This window comes from Vombatus ursinus, unplaced genomic scaffold, assembly GCF_900497805.2.
Source record: "Vombatus ursinus unplaced genomic scaffold, bare-nosed wombat genome assembly UNPS02012082.1, whole genome shotgun sequence".
Lineage (NCBI taxonomy): Eukaryota > Metazoa > Chordata > Mammalia > Diprotodontia > Vombatidae > Vombatus > Vombatus ursinus.
In genome coordinates this window covers 3,660,595-3,681,845 of record NW_020951860.1, presented here as the reverse complement: position 1 = coordinate 3,681,845, position 21,251 = coordinate 3,660,595, and the positions used below count along the sequence as shown (strand labels likewise).

Here is a 21,251-nt window from a genome sequence, read left to right as displayed (position 1 = left end):
AAAAAACAACTGTTTTACTAAATGCAAATAAGAAATAAACCCATAAATAAAACCATGTAATCTGCAATTTGCTTTTATGCCTTTAAAAAGAATAGCTTTTCAACTGATTTACTCAAGTTTTTTGAGTAGCTGGTTTTGTATCACTTTTTATGTTATTTCTCATTTGCCATTTTTGTGTTATAATACCTGCTGTTTAAGAGATATAACAAATCTACCTGGCCACTTTTATGTGATTAGACTTCTGGGGTTAGAAACAAATCCAAATCCAAAGTTTCATAACTAAAGCTATTAACTTAGATTAGATATAGGTCTTGGTAGTGGGATCACTGGGTAAAAGGATATAATGTTGTACATTTTATTGCATATTGCCATCAAAGATAATTGTATCAATTTATAATTGTATAATCCACTTGCCTTTTCAGATCCACTTTATATGTGTGTTATTTTCCTCTATTAGAATGTAAGCTCCTTGAGGGCAAGCATCATACTGGTTGCTTATATTTGCACTCCACAGAATCTTAATAAAATGTTTTTCATCTAGTTAAAAGTGTAAATAAAACACCTAATTCTAAAATGATCCACAAACACTGAACTAAATTTAACATTTATAGCTATTTTTGCCAATGTGATGAGCCCCTGCATTTTCAATTAAACTGATTTTAAGACAGTTAGCTTTTGGGGAAGTATAAATTAGTGGAACCCACTCCTCTCACTCCTACTAATTCTAAAGTTTAAGTTCATGGAGGAAGACAGAAGGAAGAAAGAAGAAAGTGGGTAGAGAAGAAGGAAGAAAAAGAAAGAGAAGTGAATGGTCTCTACCTTGATGGTTATAATTTATTCCCCACTTCTCAGACTGACAAAACCTATACACAACTTCATACAAACAGAGATGAATGGAATTTTACATTTATAAATGAAAATGGGCATCCATATGCTACAATGTAGTAGACACTCATTTGTTAAGTGAATATGGAATTGAATTCAAGAGACACTAAAAACTTCCTGTGTCAGTGTTGGGGGAGATAAGTTTAGATAATACCTAGTTGCTATCCAGATATTCACAACATATAATAATACATAAGTGCATTAGAAATGTACAAATACATAGTGAGGTGGGGAGGCGGAGGTAGTATCAAGCTTGAACACATACCAACTGCCTCTGTCCTCTTTCCTCTCCTTTATCTTCTACTTTCTTTCCACTGAGCTCCATGCCCTGTTTTGCTCCCTCAAGTCTTGGTAGAAAGTGCTGCCAATGGATCTAGCTAGAACTGAGAACAGAGTGGCAGCTATAATTGGCAAAGGTCTGAGTGGTACAGCCAGGCTCTTCTCGCTTATCACCAGGTGATGACTCCGATAAGGACTACTAGCTGCTCTGTGAACAAACCCATGTTAAAATGGAGGATGCAGGGGCAGCTAGGTGGCACCAGCCCTGAAGTCAGGAGGACCTGAGTTCAAATCCGGCCTCAGACCAAACATTTGACACTTACTAGCTGTGTGACCCTGGGCAAGTCACTTAACCCCAATTGCCCCCCCCAAAAAAATAAAAAATAAAAAAAAAAATGGAGGATGCGCTGGAGAGGTAGAATGGTCAATCATAAGACAAGGCCAAATCTTAATCTATCTCCCCCTAACCTCTCTTGTTTAGTGATGGGCTACATGTACGTACACACAGGTCATCTGCAGTTGCACCTCCAAATCATTCATCTACATAGACGTAGGTCCCCCAAGTTATTTTCCTAATCTCTTAAAGGGCAATCTAATTCTGCCTTCAGAAAATGGAATAATTACTATATTAAAAATATGTATGTATAACTTGGAAGAAGGAAGATTTGGGTTTAAATTCTAGCTCTGCAACAAGAAAAACTGCAATTTGAGTTTCATGCACTCAGGCTAACAATACAACGAATATAGGATATGCTTTACTTAATCAGACAAAACATACACCTAGCATGAGCCCCCACACCAGTCAAGACAACTTTCCTGCTGTTAACTGTGAGCCCCACTTCAAAGTACCCATATAGTATGATATCATGGACAGTACCTGCAAACAGAGTTCTATCTCTATTAAAGTTATATAGAGGTGGGGGCAGTTAGGTGACGCAGTGGATAGAGCACTGGCTCTGGAGTCAGGAGGACCTGAGTTCAAATCCGACCTCAGACACTTACTAGCCAGCTGAGTGACCTTGGGTAAGTCACTTAACCCCCATTTGTTTCCAAAATTAAAAAACAAAACAACAACAACAAAACTCCCCCCCATAAAGTTATATAGAGGCAATGCTAGGGAAATGACAATAATGCAAAAAAAAAAAATCAATAAAATAGTTTTTAAAATTTGAAAGGCAATTTTATGCACAAGGAGTTGATTTTAATTGAGAGTACACCCTTCCCCCCTCCCATCCTGTTTCTTAGTTGATTACTCAGATGTTTCTCTAAGAAGGCAATAGCTACAGAACAACTACTTAACTGGTGATAAGAGGATCAAAGCCATGACCAAAACTTATCAGTATCATGTTCTAAATAGAATTGGCAGAATAGCCATAGTCACTATGGCAGTATTTAAGATATGTATTCAGTTGCTACATGGATATAGTCTGGATTTAGAACAATTTTCCAGTCCAGTGGTCTCCAAATAAGAAAATTAAGAAAGAAATTAAACTTTACCAATATGTGTGTGAATGTATGCACACACACAGACTGAAACAAACATCCTCATCTGGTGATGCATATAGTTGAATGCATTAGGTCAAACAGGTCATGTATCACATACAGGATGTGAGAGAGCCTAAGGGACTAATGGAATGTCCACAACATGGAAGGAAGTGTTGACAATGACAACCATATCTACTTGTTCATTTTGTTGAAATAAATCTTCGTAAAAGTGAAATAATTATTTTAGTGATAAAAAAATCCTTTGCTGTTGTTAAAATGCATATTTCATTATGACTGAATACGCTTCTCATTTGGAAAGAAAATCTTGGTTTAACATTTTGATATCTGGATTTGAAGGTCCAATTCTAAGTTCTAAAATGCTTTATCTGATTAAGTAAACATATGTTGTGGTTTATATGTGCCAAGTTAAATGGACTTACGGATGTTATCTAGTTTTAACTAAACTAACCCTCACAAAACGGACAAGTGATTTACTTAATCACCTGTAAAGAAGCTGCAAACTGAAGATAATAGTTGTAACATAAGCAAAGTTGAACAAGAAAATAGATTTATCACTTCTATTCCTTAGTACAACACTGTCAGTCATATCATGAGGTATAAATAATAATAATCTAATCAGATCTGACAAGTTGGGCTAAAAATTACAACTATCAAGAAGCTTATCTGAAATATGAATTTATATCTAAGACCATTAATGATGAACTTTATCTTTATTGTTTATTATTGTGTCTTGGGATATTAACTAACAATAAAATGAAGTCATCATAAGAAGCAAGACATTTAAAAACTAAGCTTTTGTTGCCACCTATTAAGTTTTTATGTCATTTACAAAGTTCTCATATCTGCATACTAAAAAACTTAAAAACACAATTTTCTACTTTGTTTATAAAAATCTTCTAAATAAAGAATTTCATTGCTTTCAACCCATTTGTTAAAAATGTAAAAATGCAATGCCTTCTGATTAATTTTCAAAAACAGATGACTGACATCAGTACAGGTCCATTAAAACAAAAACCTTTCTATAACTGGTGAATGGAATTGAAAAAAGCTGAGATTATGATTTGGTGTATCCAGTCAATAATGCACTTCCTTCCACATGGATCATCTATGTATCTTTGTGAGGTATCCTTTTCCAGCTCTAACAGACATTAAAACCTGTGTTTCAGAACAAACTGAACTTAGAGTCGGACCTTCAAATCCACACATCAAAATGTTAAATCAAGATTTTTTTTCCCAAAAAAAAAAGAAGCATATGCAATCACAATGAAACGTGCATTTTTATTAAGAACAAAAGGATTTTTTCTATCACTAAAATAATTACTAAATAATGTTTGTTTTTACCTTTATCTCATCGTTTTCTATATAATTTGTTTTTAAAATATCTAGGGTAATGCTCATTAAAAAAAAGCCCAATAAAAATGCATAATTAAAAAAAGTTTAGAGACCATTGTTCTATTCAATTGAGAAAGGCCTGGATCCTAGGACACAGGCCAGAAAAATGTCCCTGCACTACAGAGCTGAACTAGAGAAAACTGGAAGAGAATGTCTTCAATAATTTCAGAATTCAATGCAGATCACCATCCTGTCTGTGACTTACAGTATTAAAGAGTTACCTGAAAACAAGAGAAGTTAAGTGATTTGTCTCTGGGTTTTGAACCAAGATTTTAATGACTCCAAGTGTCTCTAGCCACTATGCTACATACAATGCCTCTCGAATCAATATTTTCATAAAAATTCTCATTTTTCTCACAATATTCCTGTGTGATTACATACCTTCTTAATCTATTTCCAAGCACCACAGAGGAAATGGGATGCAGTGTATTAGGAAACAACAGTGAGAGAAGTGTCTGCATGGGAAGGGACTTGTATAAGGAGTACACTAGCCAGACGCAAGAAAAGAATCAGGAGAACACAGATGGACAATCACGGAAGGAGAAAATCACTGAAAAGACCGAGGCAAGGCAAGGCCCTGCATTTACACGTGGAGTCTGGCCTGGCAGCATATATGATAGCAACCATGTCTTGCGCTGAATTTATTCTTATTCATGTAGAAAGTACATCTACCTTCTACCGCTTTGACCTTTTCTTCCATTTCCCGTTTCCTCTCCTCCTTGAGCATCTGTTCTTGTTCTTTCTTTTGCACGGCTAAAAGGATTTGGCGTTCCTCGTCCTCCTCCTTACGCCTCTGCTTCTCTATTCTGCTGAGCACAGGGGTCTCCTGGGAGAAACCAGACAAGTATAAAATCTTATCATGCTAGAAGAATACAGTATTAGCTTATACATTTAGGGGATGGCAATCTACACAGCTGGAAAATTACGTGTAAATATGAGTTAAATCATTATTATTTGTGCACAAATTTAAAACTGCATTGTAAGCCTAATTAAAATTATGTACAAAAGGCAAATAAAACAGGAAATTAATAAAGTGACTCTTGAGAAAGGAATTAAAGAATCATGGAATTTAAGTGCTGGGATGTGAACATAGAAAATGCTAAGACAAGAAAAGCTTTCAGTTCTGATATTTTTAAGGAAAGTGCGTGGCCTTCTGAAATAAAGAAAAATGGATTGGTGGATGGCTCAATCACTCAAGAGAATACAGACTTAATTTCATTAATCTGTGTGACCATGAGTGAACCTCTTTTAGTATGCTTTCTGGGTTTTCCCCCAACTCAGAAAGGCACTATAAACACCATTTTGGAGTGTCTAGATTTCATGCAGGAAAAGGGGAAAAAAAAGGGTACAAGAGTACACTGGGATTTTCCAACGCAGCTGCTGTTGTGTCCCCCCCCATGAATAATTATGGGGGAAAAATGATAATGACCACCTCTGCTGCCTAAGTAAAGATGAGAAAACATACCTCTCTCCCTTTCTTAAAGAACTGAGGAACTACAAGGTGGGGAACATGGAATACACTTCATTTGATATACTGATTAAGTTTTGTTTCTCTTTTTATTTTTCATTCTTTGGTAAAAGTGATGACTTTGGGGAAGGAAAGGATATATTTAGAAATGAGGGTGATGTTAAAACAACAGGTAACAAAAAGAAATTAAAAAACAAAACAGTGCATGATCCTGGTAAAGCAGTAATTTGCATCTATATTATTGGAGAAGGGTGGTAGAGTGTTTGGAGGTAGCTTTTTGAATTTGATCAGAAAAATAGAAAAGAAAAACACTAAACACAAAGATAATAGGATTACAGTACTATCTGGAAAAACAAAACGTCATTAATCTGGGATGGAGTGAGTATATATTATATAGACAATACAAAAAAAGCCTTTGTTGGCAACAGGGTTTGCTCCTACTAGATTTGGATATATGTTAATATATTATGCTCAGGTTTGATCCATGGCAGAACCAAGGATCTCCTGGTTATTCCTCAACTCTTTCTCTCACACTTTCTTCCAACAGAGAGAATTTCTACATTCATTTCAACTGATACTAACCCCTGGCCATCCCCAGTACCCTTTGGGTCTTCTCTACTATAGACCAGCCCATAGACAAGACTCTTTCCACCTCCAGGCCTCCAAGGACTTCTTCAGGGAAGGGAAGATACCAACACTATTTCTGGATCTGGTCCCCATACCTCTATCTCCTGCCTCCTGTGAAAAAGGGCAAACTACCATAAGGTTGACTCTGCCTGAACTTATTCCTTAATAGTTAACATACAACTTTTTATATTCACCCCATCATGGTGATTCTAAACCTCTGAAGGATGATACACCAATACTCAAATGGCTCCTGTTCTACTTACCACGTATCTCCCATTCTAGCCCAACAAAGTCCCATTCCTAATCAGACTTCCACTCTGCCTGGCACATAAGGGAGTGCTTAAGACATGTTTATTATTTCTTAATTATCTCATCACTGAAGCCTAATGAACTGTTTGCTTACTAACAGAGAGAAAACTCCTTGGTCTTTGGAAAGAAGCTACCTTTGTTTACTCATCCCAGGTAAGACCAAGCCTGAAAAGCACATCTACCTTTTATCATGATGATGTTTAGCACAGAAGTTTGAAATTCTCAATCTTATGGCCCTGAATGTTTTTGCTTTTTTTTTTTTTTTTTAAAAGTATGGACTCCCTTTTAAAATATCCTTGATAAGTGGCCATGCACACTCTACATAAAGATGTCCAGTTACGGAAGAAATTATTAATTTTAAAATAATCTACTTTTGAAGAACTCTGATTGTTAAGGAAGATTGCCTCATTCGATATTCATAGGGTACTACTATATTCAAATAGATGCTACATGAGTTTTAATTTATTCTGAATATTTTGGAAAATAACAATGCCAACAGTGGTTTCCTTGAAAATGCCACCTTAGGTGAAATATTGGTGGTGATGGTGGAACAAATATCATGGGAACAATGACAAATAATCAATAGACCAAAAGTTGTATCAATGGGGTTTCCAACTACATGAAGCTTAGTTACAATGTTGGGGCAATTTTACACACTGGGTATTCAGTTCAACGAATATTAAGTAGCAGCCTACTAAATAGAACTGTAGGTTCTTGGGATACAAAGATGAAAGACAGTCTTTGCCCTATGGGAACTTAAAAAGTATCACAGGAGACAATAAAGTATAGCAGAGTGTTTTAAGGCCAGAGGATAGTTTGTACAGGGATTGGACCTGTGATTTCACAAAAAACACCCTTTGGATGAGAAAATTCACTGCACCAGTGCAGGCAGGAATCTTCCCTGAAACTTATAGCCTCAGAGAACTGCCTAGAGCATGGAGGGTAAATGACTTTCCCCAGGTCTTCTAAGCTCTGAGGCCACACTGCTATGCATGATACCAACAATGTCTCTCTGGGGTCAATGGATGCAAATTTAGCTCCTCTACCAGGTATTATCTCTATGACCTTGGGCAAGTCATTTCCTCTAAGATAAGGAGATTGGACTGATCACAGATTTTTAACATGGGGTCTGTGAACTTGTTTTAAAAATATCTTGAAAACTATAATTCAATATGATTTCCTTTGTAATCCTCCATGTTACTTTATGCATTTAAAAACACTATTCTAAGGAGGGGATCCATAACCTAAGAAACGCTAAGAATGTCTGGATAAGGTAATTTTTAAGTTTCTAAGGCATCTCTAAGTTCTACAACATAATTAAGAAACACAGTAGAATGCATTAAGGGCAAAGAAGAAATCAAATCACTAAAAATTTGAGAAGAAAAAGATCACTTTTAGCTGATGTCATAGGATCACAGCTCTAGAGCATGAAGCCAAGTCCTTAACTTCACAGACAAGGACAAGATGGTGGAGAAGGTGAGACAAAATTAATGTGTTGGAGGCAGTGCCTGAAGCCAGGTCTTCCTGGTCCACATTCAACGCTCCAGATCTTACTCCACAATGCCTTTAGTCCTAGAAGGCTTTCTTATAGAAGCCTCCATAACACCTAAGCCAATCCTTAAAGATACAGAGAGACTTCGCTCTCTTTACACCCAAATCCACCTCCAATGCTGCAAAAATAATCTTCCTAAAGCAGAGGTCCGACATCATCCTCTAAGCAAAAACACTCACTGGCTTCTTTATGGACTGGACGTGGTTTACACACAAACTCTTAATTGGCACTTACAGCCAGGCTCTTACCCCTCTCTCCAGATTTATTTCTCATTATTCCTCACCTTGCACTCTGGGCCCCGAGTTAAACTGGCTTACTTGCTATTTCCTGAAATTACCACTTCCTCTTCTCCTTTCATGAGTTTGCACAGGATGGCCCCCATGCCTGAAATGCATTTCATCCTTTCCTTTGATTTTTTTTCCTTCCAGACCCAGACTCTACAACAATTCTTGCCTGGATGTCCTAGTTGCTGGTACTCTTTTCCCCTTCGTATTAATGTGCTATTTACTTATCTTTGAAAATACTGGATCTCTCAGCAGGATGTAAGCCCTTGAGGGCAAGGACAGCTTTTCACAACTCGAGCACCCAATAGAGTGCCTTGTACATAGTAGGAACCTAATAAATGGCTGCTTGTGGCTTAGACGTGCTTGGTTTTGGACACCTTTTTTCTCTCAATCAGCCTCATTTTCTCGTCATCTTTTTCTTTCATCATAATATGTCTTCAGCCTTCTCCTTTTGAACAAGAGTGCTGCTACCAAGGAGGATTTTAATAAGGATCTAATCTGAACCACCTGTCTGAAATCCCCTGCAGGACTGGAGTAGAACCTCTGATTTAATCAGAACCTCCTTTCTTCCACCTCCTGCTAACAGACCCTGTTTGGCCCCTTCTATCTTCTGCCAATCCACCAGAGACCAAGCTGCCATGTCTAACTCCTTGGCAACAGCAATATCCAGCCAGAGTCTACCGAACTAACGGCTTTCCCTGAGCATCCCAGAATCCTATGAGGATTCACATCGAAGCTATCTTCCACATAAGTGGCAATTAAGAGAGGCCTTGTTGCAGCAGAATTGGACCTCCTGGGTGACCAGTGCAGGATAAAAAAAACCTGACTCTTAAGCTCTACATTAGGGATTTTTAATAGCTGAAATGTAGTCCCTAAGAAACAGTCTCAGTAATTTTTGACTCTTCAAATTTTCATGACAGTGACTCTAATCTAAAACTAGAGAGATCATCACAAGTACTGCTGGGAGGATCAAATAAGAGATGTACATAGAATACTTTGTAAAACTTCACGGTCTACATTAATGTCAGCTATAGATGAGAAAAGGAAACATTTCAAAAGGATAATGACTCTATACAAGGAAATATACAAAGTCAAACAGGAAATGGAGAACTATATATACATTGACAATAAATGTTTAAAAAGCAAAGAGAAAGAAAACTAGATCAAAAGGTTGCAGAAAAGACCTGGAAAGGTATAGAAACAAAAACATTTTTTTACTTATGGATTTTACATAAGATTATATTCTCATTCATACATACACACATGTAAAATTTAAAATTTTTCCTATGTTTATAAAACCTAAAAAAAAAAAAAGCTCACTGCTTCGATACCACAGTTCCCAAACACCCTCTATAAAGTACATTCCCTGAAAAGTTTATTGATTAACAGAAAGCAGAGTTGTCTTCTTTTAAGCTGATGGTACTAACAATGACCATTATATCTGACCTGAGTTTTGATGTTTCTCAGTGCTCACTTTCTATATTAGTAAAGGCAACGTTTATATTTTTCTCTGTCTACCCTTTCTTCTCTCTGAATCACTTGTACATATCTTTGTATGTTAAAAAAAATTCTTTAAAAAGAATAATGAATTTATTACATTACAATAATGAATTCACCCCTAACACAGTAGGCTTGAGTATATGGGATAAAAGACTGGCTGAAGAACAACTTCCAAATTGTTGCCCTGAGGCCGAGTTGAATGAACAGAAAGGGACTTTGCTTTTAGTGGGTGTTCACTACGGAAGCTGTAGATAAAGACAGTGGATACTATCTGAAGGAGGAAAACTTAGCAAGAAGAAAAGCTAGATCCCAATTGGTAAAGGTCATTCTATAATTAAAATCTACCAGGGGGAATAACAGACTGGCAACACGGATATGAAGTAATTCCTTACAGAACTGCCAATTCGGAGATAAATTATAATTGCTTTTTAAAAAAAATTACCTACCTGGGAATAGTAAAGAAGTTCTATTTTTTTTTCAAGCAGTATCAAGTCTCTACTGAGGTGAAAAACAAGTTTATTTACAGTATTCTAGAATTGGAGACCTAAAAAGAAGCTTGGTTCATCTGGTCCAGATCTCTAATTTTACAGGTGAGAAAAGGCCCAGGGAATTGTGCTTTAGTTAACATGACATTTCTGTAATCATCATTCCAATTTTTTTGTCTCTGAAACCAAAGTACAAATGGCAGCAGTAAGACTCTTTAGTTAACTTGCTTATTAGGGGCAAAGGCTGGATTAAACCGCCTCTCCCAGGACAGGGTTTTTTCTATTAAGTTGTTTCCATTTAGCAAATATCCAGTGAAAGCACTTAATAAGATTGAAAACAAATGAATGATTTAAAAATGTGGAGAATATTACATATTCTGTTGGCCTAGATCAATTCAACTTGAGAGCAGCTGAGAAGCAAATAATTAGGGAAGAAAAACTCTTAGCAAAGCAGAATAGGGGCTGAATCTAAGGTCTGAGGTGGGTGAGAGTCAAAAGAAATAAAGAATAGCAGGGAAATGCAGAAGGTACATAGGATGTATGAACAGTGTTGGATGTAGTTCAAAAAGAGGAGGGCTCATGGTAAACAACGGGGAAATCAGGCTTAACAAACCTGATTGATAAAACAGAGATTAGAACAAGGATGCAGAGAAGCCAGGGTGTGGACCAGGTAACAAATTAAGAGACCGCATGTAATCTGAGAGAGCAAATGCAGAATTCAAATTTACAGTATTATATGAAAAGTAAACTTTAATCTGGATAGCTCCATTATCTCTTACTTTCACACACTCACCTCGTGCTTAAGGGACTTGATGGGCAGGTGATCAGATATACATCTAGAATGTAATTCTGCCTCTGTCCGATGTAGACGCTTTTCCTAAAATTCAAAGTAGAGGAGAAAAGTAAAAGAAAGATCATGGAGATCTTTGTGATTAGTACTCCTAAACACAGGATTGGCTTGAAACCTTTAAGGCACCAAACCTTGACAACCACTGCAGCCTTCCCTTAGAAGTAAGCCAAAAGTCACAAGGACTAGATGATTTAGCACAACTTGAGAAGACCAATGTCTCAAAAGGCAGTTAAATGTCACTTAACAGTCATCACTACAAAAGGAACCCATTAACTGTTTCATCTCATGCTTTGCTTGTTTAAAAATGTGCAGAAGCAAAAAGCCAGGGTGTATCGAGGTGAAGGGAGTGGCTATGAAATCAAGGAATTAGGAACAGTTGGGAAACACAGAATTAGGTGATTCCCTCGTGGAACCATTAGAGAGATGAGAGAGCCGATACCTAAAGCCTGGTAGCAAATGGAAGGAATGGGGAAAAGAGATATCACTTGTACAAAAGGTAGTTTTGAGTACTACTCTAAATTTTGGTCTAAATCTATTCTGGGGCTTAATAGTTGAAAATGAAAAAAATTTATGTAACTGGGTATATCAGGCAATACTGACCTACACTTAACTGCACTAATAGAAATTAGCTTGCTTTTTAATGTACTCTCAAATAAGCTTCCTTCAGGGCCATCTACCCTTAATTTGGCCCCCAAATAAATTTCTACTCAAAGCCCTGCTAATATAACCTCTATTTTAAGCTTTTAGGCTCTACTGGCACAAAAACACAAGTAGCAGCAGAGAGGGTAAGGTAAGGAGGGTGAGAAAAAAGAGAGGGGGGGGGGGGGAGAGAGACACTAAGACCAGGTCTAGCAATTACAAACTAGCTATACTAAGTTTAATTAATTAGCAAGAATCAAAAGGAGTGGTTAATTGGCTAGAACTCCTCTTTTGGAATTATCAAATGTTTTCATCTTGCTCTAAACATTTATATTACTTTATTCACTCCTATTATTCAACCCTTTAAGATGGTCCATTAAAAACAGATATACCTTGCATTATTGGGATAGAAGAGGAAATAGCTAAATGTTAGCTCCAGAAGGTCCTTCTAATGCCTTCTCATTCTTTCACTGTTTGATTTATTTTTAAAAAATTTATGTGCCTTTTGACAAAAGATTCCTCTCTGTGCTTCTACAAAGTACGTTCCCACAAAAGCTAAGCAAAACTGATAGATGGCACATATCACTTTCCTGTTCTAATGCCTTTAAAGAGAGAGACGTTAGCCTCTCTTCCTATCATCTATGTGGTACGACGTCAGCAAAACACATTGACAGATCCATTTCTCATAAATTATTCATCTAAGGACACCTTTGAAAACCCTCCCCAAAGAAATCCTTCTGCATGGCTCTAATGGCATTCCATTACCTACTGAATTGCTGAAGGAATCACGAAGAAAATTTTTGTTGGTATGGGCTATCTTCTGTGGAAATGGCAGAGCATCTCTGTAACTTAAGCGATAACTTCTGAGACTATTTGAGACCAAAAATTAATCATCCTCTGTTGATAAGCTTTCTAAACTTAGGTAAGCTGGTCCCTCGCAGCCCACTGTTAGGCCCATACTTCAACTTAAAATGTATGAGGCTTAAGAGAACCTACCAGGGCTTACAATCCACTGGTAATAGTCTTTTTCATGTTATAATGAGGAATAAGAAAAGTACCTTATTATAGAGAATGTAATTACATGTGGTTAGTACTTGCTGCTCTGCTTAAAATTTACATATGCTTTTGAGATTCTGCTAATATCAAGCAAGGCAAAGATCACTGGGAGACATGAACAATGGTGTTTGTCAGGGAGAATATACAGTACAGAGTTGAAATGCAAGAGGGATTTCCCATGGATGGGGAGACCCTCCAGATACTTCTGTTTGTGAATAATACTGTGCTGATTGCATCAAGTCTTAGAACATTGCAGGGCTTCTTAAATGAGATAGAAAATCTAACCAAGAAAGCCTACTCTAACCATCCCAAGAGAAAAATAAATGTATGGAAGAATACTGACTGTTCAAGCTGTGACAGACAGTGGGATGTGAATCCTAAAGAACTAATTATCGATAACTGTATTTTGGACAGACGTTGCAGATGCCCAATGAAGGGGGCCCAAAATCAAATAAAGGGAAGAGGGTGCAGATAATATTCAGGAAATTGTGCAGTGATTTCAATGAACTCAAATTTCACTTTGGAACAAAAACTCATCACTGAAATACAAACATTCTTCCAGTGGTTCTCTACAACTGGCTAATGGCAGAACACCACAATCACTAAAAAAATTGAAAGTGAAAGTCAACCCACAAATGAAAGGCCCCAGGCTTACTAGATTTCATTGTATTATTAGACTTAGGCAAAAACTGGCATTAAAGATATGAGCCAACAGGTGGCCAGCGGCTATGTGCAGCATTTGTGCTCATGCAACATGGAGAGGCCAGAGGACTGCTCCCTGACCTGCCAGAAGGGCAGGCAGCCTGCCTCTAGAGGGTATGCTTGGAAGGGACACAAATACATACAGATCATAGCTTTTTATCACAGAAGACATGGTTGGGTTCTCATTAGAATCGTTGTATGGAGTACCCACACTGACAAGATCATAGAGACTGAATGAAGTATTTGAGAATCTTGTTAGATAGCCTGTACAAAGTACAGAAGATTAATTTTATGGTGATTAACATCAATAACCACTGATACCATAGTTAAAGCTAGGCCACAGGTATTTGATCAGGGATATCACCTCCCTCTTTTTCACTGTTACGAACCTGTGATTTAATTGGTACAGGGAAGTGCTGATGAGAAAACTCCCTCTATCAATGCATATCAGCAACTATTGAGAAACTTGCAACTTTGGGGTTGCCCTAAGTAGTGACAGATAAGTGTCACGACCATGGTCATACAATTAGTTATGTGTCAGAGGCAGGACCTGAACCCAGATCTTCTGATCCTGAGGTTAGGTGTCTCCGCCCACAAATGCTATGCTGCTTCTCTCTGAACAGAGTATAAACCTCTTCCATTGTTCCTTTAAAAATTAGGAATTAAATCATAGCACCGATAGCATTATGTCCCTTAAAAAACATTTTATGTTTTTAGATGTTTAAACTGGCATTTTATTTGGCATGTTACAAAAAAGTATGAGTATATTTGTAAGGATAGCTTTGGTTTCTCATTTATTACTGACTGATGTAATGCACCTTAACAAAGGAACATCTGGAAATATCTACCCAAGGAGAAGGAATCTCAGAAAACTTAATCACAGAATAACAGGGCTTAAAATTATATCCAGTTCTCACTGCCAACCCAACAGATGCATCCTTTCTTCAGGATGAGAATTTATTTACAGGACAAATCTCACACTAGGCAGCACACCAAACCTCCAGTGATACTGAACTCAGTACCTTTATTTTCAAACAACTCCAAATAGTCTCTATATGGAGCAGAAATTTGCCTTTCTGTATCTTCTATCCTTTGCGCCTAGTTCTCCTCACTACGGGCCATGTCCTCTTCACTATGACTTAAAACTTTAGAGAGCTCTTTCATGTCCTATCCAAAGCCGCCTTCTCCAGAGCATACATCTTCCATTCACTTGATCAAGCATCTACCCACAAATAAGTATTCTTTGGGTGCTACTATTCAAGTTAAAAATTCACACATTATTACCTTCTGGCTTCCATTTTCCCATCTTGTTCATAAAAATATCATGCAAGGCTTTATCTGATACCTAGCTGAAATTCAGATATATTACATTTATGGCAAACCATTCCACTAACACTTCACTTATTCTAACAAAAGGAAATTGTTATTCTGGCATGACTAGTTTGAGTGATGCCTACCTTTTCTAAATTCTTTGAAAAATCATCTGATTTTTTTTTTGACCTATCCTAAGACTGGGAAGAGATATCAAAAGCTCTAGGTCATAATTTTTGCATATATTTTTGAAACTTGACTTGAGTGAGTAATGGTCAAGAACACCAAGAGCTTCCCCCCTCCCCCACCCAAGTTTTTGCCTCTTAGATTTGTTCTTGACATCATGCTCTGGTTCCATCTATCTGTATAATAGTTTCCTTCTCATAATGAAGTTAATTTAGAGCTGCTTGTGTGCTTACATCAATCTCATTAGATGTTTCCTTTCCCTCTTCACTGGAAGCATTCAAAATTGTCAGAATTTTGTCCTTCAGACCCTCTAATTCTTGAACCACTTGAATCAATATTTTAGATGCCTAGGTCATGTAATCGTAACTATCTTTCGAAAAACAAGTGAAACAATATCTACAAATATATGAGTGTGTCAGGCTATGCTCAGCATTCATTCCCTTTCTCGGCTCACTAATTTTTAGGGGACACAGTCATTTTCTCCCAAAGTTGTTTCCACTTCATCTGAAAGTGACTTTTTATTGATCCAGAATAGCAACTTACTTTGCTTCCTTTACCTTTTGAAAGATGAAATGAATTCCATGCTTTAGCAAAGTAGGAGCTCCAGTAGATGGCTGGAGAGTAGGGAGTACCTCAACCTGACTACATCTATACTGGGAGCTGATCATCTATTTTTCTATCTCATGGGGCTATCTCCAGGATACTGATGCAGTTATTACTTTTTCTCTGTTCCTATTATTCTTTTTTTTTTAATACATTCCTATTAAACATATTTTCACGTTAGCAATGTTGTAAGGAAGAATCAGAACCAATAGGAGGAAGCACCAGAAAGAAAACAAAACAGAAGAAAAAAATAGCAAATAGTATGCTTCAATCTGCATTCAAACTACATAGCTCTTTCTTTGGATGTGGATAGCATTTTTCATCAAGAGACCTTTGGAGATGTCTTACATCCTGCAGTGCTGAGAAGGGCTAAGTCTGTCAATGTTAGTCATCACACAACATGGCTGTATACTACAGTCATTGACCACTGTGTCTTGTGTACCTAACCTATTCCACTGATGCACCACTCTACTTCTTAGCCAGTACCAAGTAGTTTTGATGCTTGCTGCTTTATAATAAAATTTAAGTTCTGGAACAGCTCGGCCACCTTCCCCCTGCATTTCTTTTCATTAGTTCCCTTGATATTCTGGAACTTTTGTTATTCTTAATGAATCTTATTACTTTTTCCAGCTCTATAAAATAATTTTTTGGTAGTTTGATTGTTATGGCACTGAATAAGTAAATCAGCTTGGGTAGAATTGTCATTTTTATTATATTAGCTCGGCCTACCCATGAGCAATTGATGTTTTTCCAATTATTTAGAGCTGACTTTACTTGTGTGGAAAGTGTTTTATAATTGTGTTCATACAGTTCCTGAGTTTTTCTCTATTATTCTTACTAAAACACTTTCCACCATTGTCCTCGTGTTTGTTTCCAGACTGTCACAAACGTTCATAGCTTCTTGACATACACTGCTATTATGCTATCACTTGATCAGATCTATTTCTTTTGAGTAACATGCATATACTTTTAATTTCAATATTTCACATTAGCTGTCCCCTCTTTCCATTTATTCTTCACCACTGAATTACTAGGCACACTCACAACTATACTTCTTTCTATATTAAACGTCCTACTTTCTGTCTATTTTAATGCTCCTGTCTGGGGAATATTCTTCCCATTTCATTTTCATTTTCAAAGACTTAAGCAAGGATCTCAACAAAAACCAATAATCTCAAACCAAATAACATGTATTCTTATAAATTCGCATTTTACACTTCCTTAGGAATGCTGAGGCATCGATTAATAAAACTCCCCTGTTCCCACATTAATTCTACAATTATTCAATTTTTCTTCTTCCTGAAAAGAAATATTTTTTTCTTATCAATAAACACCTTAAACATATGATCTTTATCACCTCAGAGAATTAGCACTTGTCACGAGTGCACTGACCTTCTGAGCAATCATATTACAGATCTCAGGCAGGAAGTCTTCACTCAAAAGCTTGTACAGCTGTCGCTCTCTTAGGGACGTCCTCTCTCTGAAGCTCTCAGTCACCTGCTTCCACTCTTCTTCTGTTTGACACAGAAGCCACCACGTCCCATGCCCTGGTCCCTGGGACCCTAAAGCCAAAAAGGGTTAGTTTTACTATACTGTATCTAACACCTTTATCCTAGTTTGAGTTTTACCTTCACCATCTATCATGAATCACATACTACGTAGTGGGTTCTCCTTCAAATTGGGAAGAAGAATTGAAATCTCTTTGGTGTCTACCCTCTCAAAGTATAGTGAGAAAAAAAAATGATGTTCAAAGTGAAACCTAAGATTGATTGTGCTCAAAGCAATTACAGATTATCTTTTCAATGGATTTGGGAGTTCTAGAACAGCTTCAATTGTGACCCACATCTATTTTTATAATCATATGGGACTCCTAGCTTAACACAAGCCCATGGTTTTTACATTCTCACATATTTTTATTACCACAAGTCAATCTTTTTTCTTCTACCCACACATCAGAAAACACAGGCTATATGATTCATGACGTGTATGTAGGGGGAGGTTTATACAAAATAAATACAAGATCATTTTCTGGAGGGAGGGAGCTGAAATTTGAAGAAGAGGTGAAGGGGAGGAGAGAACATATCCTAGGTATCACAGATAACCTGGACAAAGACAACAAGAGAAGACACGTAGCGTGCTGTGTTAGGAACACTATGAAGGCCAGTCTGGCTCAGCACAGAGTGCAGAAGGAAGTAGGGTGGGTTAAGGCTGGAAAGGTAGCAGAGACACAACATTAGTATAAGAATTACATGCCCTTTCCCTTTCCAAACCCCAGCAAAATTTACCATTTCTTGTCTGTGGTGCTAAAGTTGAGTTTTCTTCTTGTTTTTCACTGAAACATAGGGAAATAAAGAATATTCATTTAAAGCACAGATTTATTCAACTTTCCTGCAATAGAACCATAACATTAATCAAAGGATTGAGGTTCATGCAGCGAAGGTCTCAATAGAATGCCATATTAAGGCTGCATGTGTAACTATGTTCCTTGACACATAAAAAAAGTTGATATCTAGGTAGGTGTAACATTGAAAACGAGATGACAATCCCAAATGACTTCTTTCCTCGCAAGTCATGAATAGGGACTTGTTAAGGGTAAGCTAGCAGTAGCTTTAACAAAACTATGGAAATCTCCATCATTTTGTTATGAGGTCTTTCCCCTCTGCTCTCCAAAGCCATGCCCTAAGCCTGATAATATACGTAAGAACTTTCTCTTCAAGCTTTTGATGTTTAAACTTCTGAAGGCACAAAGTTGCCAGTAGAGGGTGGCATAATTCCATGAAGCATTGTGTGCTTTTAGCCTCACCTGCCTCTTACTCAGTAAAAGAGAATCTAATTTAAAATTTTTATCCTTTGGAGATGAAGGATAAGAATTCCTGTAATACCATGCATTATAAAGACCAGGCTTTGTTGCTTCACAAAGTCTATAGACTAGAGTCTTGCTCTTGAAAAATAAAAGATTATTTTAATATGGGGATTTTGCTCGTTTTCCCCTAAAGGTAGTTAAAGGAAGGAGTATAGGCCCATTAAATCTAAAGTAGCTTTTGAAAGATATACCTTAACTGATGCAATATATGGGGAAGACGAGAACTGTGAAAGTGCACAGGCTTCAGAACACATTTTAACTTTTAACACTAGAAGCAATGGGGTACAAGAAACAGGGGTTCAGTGGATAAAGTGCTGGGCCTGGAGTTAGGAAGACCTGGAGTTTAGAATAGGCTTCAAACACTTAACTAGCTGTGGGGTTTTGGGGCCTAGTCCCTTAACCTCTGTTTGCCTTAATCCACGGGAGAAAGAAATGAATCTTGGCCAAGAAAACACCATAGCCAATATCAGTCAGTGTGTTTAACTTTTGATTCTGGAGTATGAATGAAAATTCTGACCCTTCATATTATCAGATCTAGATTACAAAAACAGAAATTTTAAACTCCTCAGTTAGGAAATTCACCTAGGTACTTGATCAAAAGAATGTTGGGTGCCCTTGCTCTCTGGTAGTTTCTTAAGCCAGGTAAAAGCGGGTTATCCTTACGAGCATTACCACCAGGGTTTTCCAGATGTTTCTCCCTCATATCATCAGATATTAACTAATACCTAAGTAGCTAATAATCTAATATTTAATATCATCAGAATGAGGGTAATTTCCAGCCATGCCCTAGAACCTGAAAATGCTCTACAAACTAAAATCAAAACCAGCAAGAGTCATGTCTGACTTACCCTACAACGAACCATTTATTGAGAATCAAGATAATCTGTAATCTACAAAATCCTTCTCTTGATAAATAAAAAAAGCAATTTGTCAAAACTGGCCAGAATCCTGGGCACAATTGTTTTCATGTCCCCCCCTCCAAAAAAAAAAAGAAATCCAAACATTTACTGAAATACATGATAATCACGGTCTTACGCTGATGGACAAAAAAGTACAACCTGGCATGTGAGAGAACATTAGGCGTAGGAGTTCTCCAGGGTATTGTCTAAGGTCGACATCTAGGCTGGGGGGGTTTATTTCTGTGGCCAAGGTCTATCTTTAGATCTGGGAGCTGGAACATGCTGCCCACCTTAGGTCATACGTATGTAGCTGGGTTTCATTCATAGAGTGAGGCACGTTCCTTGCTCTTGGCCAATATGATTGTCCCCAAATTACTTTGTATTTCTTCGCAGGGAGGGGAGTATATACTATTTCCCTCTAGTAGAATGTAAACTTCTTGAGGGAAAGAACTTTTCTTAGATCACAGATTTAAAACTGGCAAGGACCTAAAAGGACATTTAATCTGGCACCTCAATTTTACAGATGAGGAAACTGGGATCCAGGGAAAGTTAGGTCAGAGGTGGGATTAGAATCTAGGTCCAATGTCTGCAAAGGCAATGTGTCTCCCTTTGGATTCCCAATCAGTGCCTGGCACAAAGCAAGCACTTCAGAAATGTTTGCTGAATTAGATTGATTGAATAAAAATGAAACGGCATTCTCAAAAAAGACATCATAGGGAGGAGAGATTAATTTAGAACTTCCTCATTAGTGCATGAGTTAGTAAACTGGACTCTTCTCTCCTCAGCTTCCTGCAGAATGGGGAATGGCTTGCACTGTTGTGAATACAAACAACTGTGTGATAAGGAATCCATTGAAAAAATAAGCTGACATCATGACTTCTGCCACTTCAATGTGCACTGGGAAGAATTATATAGCATAAAGGCGTTGGGCAAAGAAGTGAGAGACTGAGGTGATTATAATGGCTCTGCCACTAGGCTGTGTGACCCTGGACAGTCTCTTTCAACTTCAGGGTCTTCATGAGCAACATGAGGGGCTCCTCTAATTCGAAGATCCTGCAATTCTATGACTACAGGATGACAAAGTGTTCTTACTTGAGTGCAATCTCCTCCTGTAATTTCTTCCGTTTTGGGGGTCGCCCTCTCCTTTTTCCAGTTTTTCCAGGTACATTTGGGACACTTTTCTGTCCTCCATTTTCCCTGATTGAAAACAATTTTAAAAGTAAAAGTATGAGTTAAGGGGGAAAAAAAAGGCAGTGTTCTTGTCATAAAATTGCAAAAAAGGATGAAATGAACATTAATCAGAGAAAGGAAATAATTTGCTGTCCTTCATTTTCATGGCGGAGAAATAAAACAGAAGAAATAGTCTTAAGTTGCAAGATGAATATTTATGTTACTTAGGACTTTTAATTCTTCTTTGGAGTATAAAATTTCTATCCTGGGAGGTCTAAAATCAAGAGACTCTTAACTTACTTGATTCTAAGAGAGATTATTAGATTTGAAGTCAAGGGAGAGCTTTCAGCATCGACTACCTGTGGGACCCAACAAGTCACTCGAGGTCTCCAAGCTTCAAGTTATTTCATCTGTAAAATGGGCTTCACATCCATAGTAATATGAGAATATTATTATCTCACAGGGCTCTTATAGGAAAAACTAATGAGAGCATATGAGGCACTTTATGAGTCAGTGGCTGGGCCTGCTCGAGTGCACCTGTGAGCCCCGATACTGGGGGAGGCTGAGGCTAGTGAAATCCTCCCGTTGTTCAGGAGTTTTAAGTTGCAACAGGGTTGAAGCTCTATGTGTCTGAGTTAAGTCCGACACCAACATGGGGAGCCCCCTGGATCAAAGGGCAGAAAAA

General features: G+C 37.5%; 1 protein-coding gene across 1 annotated transcript in view; it reads right to left on the bottom strand.

Annotated features, from left to right (window-relative positions):
* The window catches only part of LOC114039562 (cat eye syndrome critical region protein 2), a 146,874-nt gene that overhangs the window by 17,273 nt on the left and 108,350 nt on the right, over nucleotides 1-21,251 (bottom strand). The window contains exons 5-9 of the mRNA XM_027857355.1: nucleotides 20,489-20,593; nucleotides 17,920-17,966; nucleotides 17,027-17,196; nucleotides 11,081-11,164; nucleotides 4,735-4,888 (exon numbers count right to left, since the gene is read on the bottom strand). Coding sequence (XP_027713156.1) covers nucleotides 4,735-4,888; nucleotides 11,081-11,164; nucleotides 17,027-17,196; nucleotides 17,920-17,966; nucleotides 20,489-20,593 — 560 coding nt within the window. The remainder of the gene's footprint in view (nucleotides 1-4,734; nucleotides 4,889-11,080; nucleotides 11,165-17,026; nucleotides 17,197-17,919; nucleotides 17,967-20,488; nucleotides 20,594-21,251) is intronic.